Consider the following 9,491-nt stretch of genomic DNA (forward strand, 5'->3'; position numbering starts at 1 on the left):
ACCGTACCGAACAACATAATCATATAAGTGTGTCTATTCGGGATAAGATGTAAGGCGGTATCATTTGAACGAGGGATCACCTAAAATATGACCACCTACTGTAAACACTATCTTGATCTTTATTCGCCTAACGCCTGAAATTAAATAACAACACAAATATCGACACGATTTAGCTCGGCTCTGTAATTCTCTACTCACAAATTGTTCTCAAAGCTGGGATGATTAAATCCAACAAATCTCTGTCTGGCGGAGAACAAATTGCCTCGAAACAAATGCCACACGGGCACATGGCAGAAACCGCAGAAGAATGATAGAAGGGTGAAGGTTACAACACTCTGTAACGATTAGATCCACTGTAACGAATATCCGTCGATTGGATAACAGCCAGGGTCAGCCTAGTAAACTTTGACAGCTTGCATTGTGAGACGAACATTTTTTGCAGACGCATGTTTCGGCGTCGAACACCGTGTACGAAGGATCCGGGTGGTCGTGATGGCAATGTTTTAATCTAACAGTTCGAAATACTTTGTTGTCGTAGGAACACTGAGGGTGGTGACTGATCTTGTATGGACGATGGTAGGTACCCATCTGAAAAAAAGAAGAAACTATACAATATATGATAACGGCAAGATAGCTTTCTCCGTTCCAGTGTTACAAAATCACGCGCCATGCAGTAGTCAATTCCCAAATACAATTAGTCGTTCATCACCGTACTTTGGCGGATGTGATCCCCATAAGTTGCTCATCCAATACAAAAGAAGAAGAATGTTACTACATAGGAAGAGAAAATAAAGAAAAGCTTGATCATACCAGATAGAAGTGTTAGTAGTTAATATATCTACATAAGGAAGAGGCCGGCCAGCGAAAGGAACCAGTTACATTGAAAATCCAGCGGCACAGCATAAGTGAGAAGAACGAAGTGACACAAGTGGTGGAGAATCTAGTGGAATAACAAGTGGTACAGATCGTAACCACAACAGATGCCTAGAGCGTTGTTGTAAGAAACGTATAGCCTACCTCGTGGGAATCGCAAAGCCCCATACATATTTTGACTTTAACTACGTCGTAACAGTCTAATCTTTCGCCATTCGGCAGAAAGTACGGTTTTTCAACCTGCATTTTACGGGTTTCTACGTGACAAGCTTGTAATAACGGGTCATTAGTTCCAGAAACACACGGCCATATCCACACTACACATATTACCATAAGCTGTGTTCTCATTATACCCTACAAAAGATTATGACATACATTACAGAAAATGCGTGGGAAAAGCACTTTGAACGTTTCGTTCTAAAAAAAAAATTACCTTACACTAATTAAAATTAATTCACGAGGGCGTATGTAAATTCGATATAAGACGGTAAAACTTATCAATACCTTACACAATTCACGCGCGAGATATACGTAATTTAGTTTAAGCAATAACTGAAATGGGTGATAAGGATTCTGTCAGGGCGCGGGGGTGATGAGCTCGGTAAATATCAATCATCATAAAAACGTACGACTCCGGATTTTAGCGATTCTGTTGACCAATAAACGATACATTGTTTGAATAGGGTTGTTCAATTCTGCATAAGAGTTATTGGTTGGTAAACATAATTTATTGTCGAATAATTCCATTTACACGCGCTCTTACGCGGAACAACGCACAGTACCGACCCATCCCGCGTAGGTAACTTTTGTTTTTGCAATATCAAGTTTCCATAGCAATTAAATAGAATAGTGAAAACGAAAATATTTTCACTTGAACGTAGGAAATAATATCCGTGACAAATATCCATTGCTATGTCTATGTATATCCAAGTAAAACATACGCTATGGGCGGATTTTAGCCAGGTTCATCCACACAATTACCGACACCTCTGATATTAGAGGAAAAATCGAACTGTTTATTCATAATTTTATCGCGGACATTATCATGCAGCATGATTTCTTTCAGAATTTTTCAAGATGTTCTGGATACCAGCTCGTGCTACGACGATATAGTCACCTCCTTTGCGCAAAAGTACAGTTTCATCAGATTCGGAACAATGGAAGAGTGATTATCTTCCGACCGATTCGGAGTATCAATTTCTTTAGACGATGTCCACGTTCAGACCTTAACTCAAAGATTGCGGGTTGATATAAGCTCGGCATGTATACACAGCACGTTTTCAGCGGCCACCCACTCTTCAGATTAACATCCCGCCAGTATCCAAACCCCCGACTAAGTGACAAAAATCCTCGAGAATTCTAATTTTGTCTAACAGCCGGAAAGGCTTTACACAGTCTTTAGGCACCAAACTGGGCAGCCGAAACCGGAAGACCTCGAAACGTCTTACGTAGATAGTTGTAGAAAGTTTGGCTTAATATTCAGAGCCAAGGTCGAAATGTCAAAGAAAACATTATCATCAAATGTTATTCAAGAAAATAATACAGATTATTATCATCATTATCATTATTGTCAAAACTTGTAGATTACCTGTTCCTCCAGAGAATATTACGGTTTCAGTCAATGCCGAATGAAAATGTATCATTTTCAACATAGTAGAACGTTTTCATTCGGGTATTTACGAAATGTATGGACAAAACATTAGTCATTCATAAACAACTGAATCAAATATATTCCTAATTCATTTTATATGATTCTGAACTGTTTTCCATTCAAATTCCTGTCGGCAGTGATAACTTGATGAAAGCAATTGTACACCTTACCGAAATTAGAATTACAATTTCTATTTCGAGATATTGGATCGAAGAGCGCCTCGAAAAAAGTATCTAAAAAGCGTCCGTTTTCAACCTCAAAGGGAATTATAGTGTAATTTCTCCCGACCAATGTTGGAAAAATGTTTTTGAAATTTGTATCATATCATCATTTAAACGTTTCAAAATAATGATGCGCGAAGCGTTTTTCTCCGCTTAAAAATCACGAAATCTAACCATTGTCATGTGACGTGGATATATAGATTATAATTGTCGATATGTTGTTTGTAAAAAAAAACACAAATCGTACGACAATCAGAAAAAAAAGACAGAAAAAACCTAAAAGCAGGGAAAATTCGGGAAAAATTTCGGGGAAACGAGATATGTGGTTGTATTCATAATACGCGATTTCCTGCTGCTAAATATCACATTCGTTCCGTTTTTAGCAGATTCATGAAACAAACTTGATGACATTTTGGGTTCTCGGAAGATTCATAAGAATTTGACGAAATCAATTTAGCTTATCAATTATTGCGGCACGAAACATCAAACATCTCTCGCTGAAGATATTTTTAGCCTAAAAAGTTACAGACCCTTCAGCTGCCGGTATACATATTGAATCGGAATGGTATCATTTTTTCAGAAATCTGCTGTTTCCAACATAGCACAATACCAATGCGAAACAAAAATATTGTTATCTCACTCTACTGGCTGTTGATATTTCCCTCTCGGGTAAGATCTAAAGGTATTGTCGATGATGTCTAACATACACGACTTAGATCTCGCGGCGAATATTCGCAAAAAAAGGTTAACGCTTTTACGGTAACGCATATAATGGCCGTCTTTCTTACCGCGGGGTATTGAAATTCGCGCATCTAAGTAGCGAAAAAGTAATGCATTTATATGAGGATATGACGTCATGCCTAACACAATAAACCACCCTATCGCTATTTAACTACTCCTACGCTACTGGCCCCGCTTTGACAGAAGGTTGATTTTGCTACGGGCGATTATCTTAACTTGCTCGTAGGATTTTGTTCAAACATTATTCATCGCGAACGTCGCATTGTCTGAAATAGGTGAACGAATGATTTAAAAAAATGGTGATATCATTGAAATATTCTGTAAATCCATAATCGACGTACGTACGTAACTGATAACCAGGTAATAGGAGTTCTGGTTAGGTTATCTCTAAACGTATATTTCAAAATGTCCCCTGTTCTGTTCGCAAGACTGCCATTTTTCTGAACCGTGTAGATCTTCATCTGTAACGCGAATCCAATTCCGATCTGTCAAAAGTTATTATCAAAACTTGCGCGAAACTCAAGTTCAAGTTTATTTAACCTTATGCTTTATATCTGCGTAGGTATTTCAGGATTTGCCAATGCCAAGACTACTCAAATTGAATCAAAAACTGATCGGCCCACTTGCTTGTTTACGCTACTTGACTTTGATTTTCACAAAGATGGATGAATATTTATTACTAGGCCTCGCTAGTTAACAAAAACGGAGCCTATTGGGACGAGAAATGTAAAAAAAATCTCATTAGAATTTCCTGTTGAAATAGTTTTAGATTGCTTTTTACGAATCCGTTGTGTACGTTTTAATTTTAGTTGTAAATTCTCGGCAAGCAACGGTTAATGGAAGTAGCAGGTGGGAGTTTGGAAAGATGTGTATTTTTTGTTTATTCTAACTCCACTTTTTAAAATGGACTCAATAGGCGAATTGAGATTTTTAAAGATAATAGTTTCATTTTTAACAGCGATTAGATTTGTAAATATGAGATTGGCCAAATGAGATGCACAACTTCCAGAATTCCCACAACTTCTGGCTCGGTAAGGAAATATCAGCATATAACGGGTTTGTGTTTATGTCCGAGCGGTCAAAATATAATAAACTACTTGTTGACCTCTCACACCTCTGGATACGCCTGTCTTATATTTGTTAAGCTATCATCTTGTGTCATTAGGAGAATTTCATTTCTCGGAACTTTCATAATCGTGAATAACACGTCTTGACCGTTTGGCCTCTTCTCTGGTCGATGGCAAATTTCGTATGCATAGATAATAAAAAGGCCACTATATGCAAATTACAAGTATCAAAAACCGATAATTTATTGTATCAAAAATATATATTGAAAAACACGACGTTTCGATCTCACCCTAGAGATCATCGTCAGGTACGTGTGTGACGATGATCTCTATAGGGTGAGATATATATACAATAAATTATCGATTTATGATACTTTCTGATAAATCTGTAAATAGTGGCTTTTCATCATATCGTCTTCTCTCCACATTTGACTGTGGCTATTTTACCCTCGTATGTTATCATATATAAAACCAACCGAGCCCTGCCATCGATTTTGTCGAATTTTCCCTATCCAGCGCGAGCTAATGAACGGCAACACCGTGGATAATCAACGAAGCTGGAAAAGGATTCGTTGCGATTTAATCTCATTCCCGAGCAACCACGCAATCACTGACGATCATCGCGGCATCTGGGCCCCGGCGTCTCGAAAATTCCCGAGACATTCCAGGAAATGTTGATTGAATGACGACATTGCCTTTCCAATTGGAAGAAATCTTAATGCGGTATGCGGAGATTATGCCACGATGGAAAATTATTCACACCATAGGAAAGAAAAGTGATGAAAGCTGATTATTCCCAGGATATTCAAACAGCTTGATCTATCGAGCGAACCTAGCCCAAAAAGTTGCTTCACACGCATAGCACTTCCCCTCTGACATGTAATCTTTTTCAAAGAATACCGACTCAGTTATCACATGTTATGTGACAAAATGGGTGTACTTGCAATCGATAAGTGAGTGCCTTTAATTGACTCGTCTAATTAGTTTAGTTGGTGTACTCAGGCCCGTGTTAAGCTTTTCTGAGGGGCAGTTCTATTTCAAGAAAAAGGGTACTTATTTACAGTGAAAAAGGGCACTTTCCCATTGAAACGGACAGATCTTAAATATGATTTCTTAGATAACCTAACCTTAAACATCTAACTTATAATTTTCATCACGTTACATCTATGATATCTGCCAAATATTCAACAATAAAACATTTTACTTATTGAACACATTACTGAATGATTGCTTTTCAACATTTTTCAATAAAAACCATGAAAATTGTGTCCATATTTCGATAAATCTTGACCCGAATTTTTACACAGTCTTTTTGGAGGGTTTGAAAAAGTAAGGAGGTTCGTTCGCAACCCCCGAAACTCACCTCGGCACGGGCCCTCACTTGCCACTGGCCGCAAACTTTTCATTGGTCTATCATACCGCCAAAAATTTTTTTGTGCGGACAGTTGCTGAGCGGCAACCTGTCTGTCTCGACAACCAAACCCTGGCAAGCGAGGATGGCAGTATACTACCATGAATAACGGGTACGCGCTGAGATGTAACTGCAAAAGCTGATGTCGTGATACGTTTTACGAAACCACGCATCGTGAATAAATCATATAAATACTCTCGTTTCTCTCATCAACCAGATGATTTAGGGGTCGGGCAGAAGCGTGTTGAATAATGGTTCATTTTCTCGAAATTGTGAGAAAAACCGGCCCAGATAATTACAGGGGGAGCAATTTTCGCGCGATTACAATCACGCAGGCGTATATAAATTTCATTTAGCGTATTCTCACGACGTTGGCAGAGGCGACTGTTCCTAGACTGGATACGTTCTGACAATGAACGTGAAAATTTAGTTTATTTACTCTTCTTATTTACTCTTCTTTAGAAAATGATTCTTAGCTGTCGGCTATTTGAGTATGGTGGCTTATTCGGGGCCACAAAATATCCAATTGATAAGAGAACGTTTAAAAAGAATTGTTGTCTACACATGCTAAAATCGACTATAGTTGTTTTCAGCAAGTTGTTTCCAGGACCTAAAATGTTGTCTTAATTGGCTGCTGAAATGAACGAAGTTGTTTTCAGCACGTGCTGAAACTATTTTTTGTTCAATCAGTTTGAAATTGTGTGGCCCGAATCCCTTAGTTAAGCATATCTCTATTGAAATAAGTCAATAAGTCATGAGAATGGTCCACTGTAAAATGTGTAGGCTTGGTATGGCTTAAACTAGAACTACCATATGTGACAATGAAAATTCAATCAGCTCTTCTTACACGGCACAGTTGAAACATTTACTTATTCCACTTTTAAAATTTGAATATGTAAATATAGGTATATCAAAATAATAATGTCCCTAGGACTCCGACCTACCAAGCAATACGTTGATGACGTCATACCATCGTTCGGTTCTCGCTTGTTCACAGATTCCGACAATGGAGCCATTCAAATCGTCGTAGTCTCTTCGAAGCGTAGTGCAATTAGCAAGTTTCCTACGAATTATTTCGTTATCCGATAGGTTTGTATATATACGGTGCTGGTATTAATATTCAATTGTCGCCAAAATGAGGATGCCGTTATTGCTAATAAAAGAGACTAATGTTGAAACATTGACTGCGGCTACGCCCTGTGGTGCACCGATGAGTCTAGAATAGAACTTGACCACTTAATGCGAAACAGGCGGTATACAAAATGAGCGGCATAATATGTGCGGCATGCAATTTCAGTTCAAAAATATCTTTCTTGTCTACGACAAATAGTTGTAGAGATTTTATGAATCTAGCCTAATCTAATCTATATCGTGATGAGATTTAATACATCAAGCCTCATTGGTTGTTTCATTTTAGTAAAGGATTATGCAAATAATCGTTTACGAAATAAAATTCTCTTTTAAAGAAATAGAAATTCCATTTAATCAAATTGGAAATGGTGTCGCGTATATGAAGTCCAATAAAGATCTTCGCGGAAACAGTCATTCGTTGTTGATCCACAGTGGAGGAGTGATACAAGATATTCGCTTTTTGTATTTTTTTTATCGTATTGTCTCATTTTACAGTGAGTAGGTGGGTTTCAAATTGATGGATCGACCTCGAAACTTCGTGGGACCCCACTGCCATCGCTAGGCACGCGCGCTCTTCGATACGATGGCGTCGATAATCACCTGCGTCACCATAGATCGAAATCATACACGTTTCTTTGCAAATATGTTACTGAACACGGTGAGAACACCTACCAGTGCTTTGCCCACCAGTGGAACGCGATTAATATATATATATATATATATAAATATCAGAGTGTGAAACTCGTTCTCGGGTGAGGGTCAGAACTTCTTTCCTCTTTTCCAACCAGAAATGGATACTAAGCATAGAACTCTATTCGGAAAAGATTGAAATTACAGAGGGTCACTAGGATTTTTAGAGGGGGAGGTAAGGACTAATAAAAGCAGAACTATGCTACTTCGCGCCGTAGCTGCCGTGCACCTAAGCCGAGCATTTATGAATCATGTTGCTTGAATGTTCTTGAATTTTAACCCTCTAGATGGGCTATGGCGGCACGCCGAAAAATCTGATGATGATGATGATGATGATGATGATGATGATGAAAATGTATGGAAATTTACGAAAAAACCGTAATTCGTAATTCGGAACTTCGATTTAGCAATGGGGGTCGTCTGCACCCTCCGACCCTCTCTGGAGACTCCCATGAATAAAGACATTCTAAAATGACAATTCGATAGTAACTAGCATAGATAATCATAGATTTCAGGGGCAGAATCGAGATTTTGAGAAAGGGAGAGCCAATGGACCAATTTGAAAACTATGATGATGCAGTAGGAGTGCAGCCGCCTGTCATGAGCGCCTAAGGCGCGAAGCACCTCATGGGTCCTCCCCGAGAAAATTCTGCAAATGCTTTCCTGGTGCATTCTGAATGCTTTTTCTGTCAAATTGTAGCGCAATGCATCATTACATTGACATGATTGACTATGTTTTTGAAACGTTTGGTCGGCCCGGTCGGCCCGGTCGCCCCTCTTGATTTCTACATTCACAAGTAATACGCTATCGCCAAAATCTGCGTTTAGCGATTAAAAATGAAGACGGAAGCTAATTGTGTTTAGTTGGTTTCGTTTCTAAAATTGGCCATATTTAAACTCCCACGACGCACATTTGGATGGTGCATGTATACGTTTAAGATAATTTTGAAGCGAATACACGTTGGAAATTTACACGTTTCGGTTTAACTAGGCTAATCTGCCATGTTCGGAGGTGACATTCAAACCGCTTCGGCGGATCGTTACATCCTCGACCAAGTACCGACACCGGAGTGGGGGTAATTACGAACTCGTGCCTACGACCTTGCGCACGTAGAATAAAATCAGTAAATATCATAATCAGAAATGAACTTACCTAAACGGCGGCATCTACACGGCAAGCGCTACTTACATCCGTAAACAGAAGCCGGTTAACGCGTTGATCGACGTGGAAGAAAGAGCACATTCACCATCGCCATCTTTTACAAGTGACTGGCGACTGCGAAATACCAACAAGGCCTGCATTTTCTCGGGTGATAAGATCGGGGTTTTTTTAACACGACCCAAGAACCAGACGATGAAAAAGCCGAAGTCAATTCTTATCGTTATAAATGCGATACGGATTTTATTCCAATGACACGAAAAATGATTGATATGTTATAATTTATCATTACATTATGTAAAAAGCCTCACGCGAATATTTGTTCGAATTTAAGCAAATATACACGCTTTAAAACTACAGTCTTAAGTGTCATAAATGCACGCATGCATACAAAAATGGAGCTATTGGTGGTAAACGTAGATATCTTTCCTAATCAACTAATAATTATTACCACCGCCTACGAGTGTATGCCCTACTGCCATTTATCTCGAAATAACACAAAAAGTGATGAACGGATTTCTGCGGAGTTTTCGAAATCGTCTCCTTA

The 9,491-nt window shown here is 38.8% G+C and overlaps 1 protein-coding gene across 1 annotated transcript; it reads right to left on the bottom strand.

Moving 5' to 3' along the window:
- LOC141915225 (thyrostimulin beta-5 subunit-like) lies at positions 1-8,950 on the bottom strand. The gene is made up of 3 exons (XM_074806688.1): positions 8,939-8,950; positions 1,018-1,227; positions 1-588 (listed from the first exon to the last, which is right to left on the bottom strand). The coding sequence occupies exons 2-3, from the start codon at positions 1,219-1,221 to the stop codon at positions 391-393; spliced, it is 402 nt and encodes a 133-aa protein (XP_074662789.1). The 5' UTR covers positions 1,222-1,227; positions 8,939-8,950; the 3' UTR covers positions 1-390.
- Positions 8,951-9,491: the final 541 nt, after the last annotated feature.

The sequence above is a fragment of the Tubulanus polymorphus genome, chromosome 1 (assembly GCF_964204645.1).
Source record: "Tubulanus polymorphus chromosome 1, tnTubPoly1.2, whole genome shotgun sequence".
Lineage (NCBI taxonomy): Eukaryota > Metazoa > Nemertea > Palaeonemertea > Tubulaniformes > Tubulanidae > Tubulanus > Tubulanus polymorphus.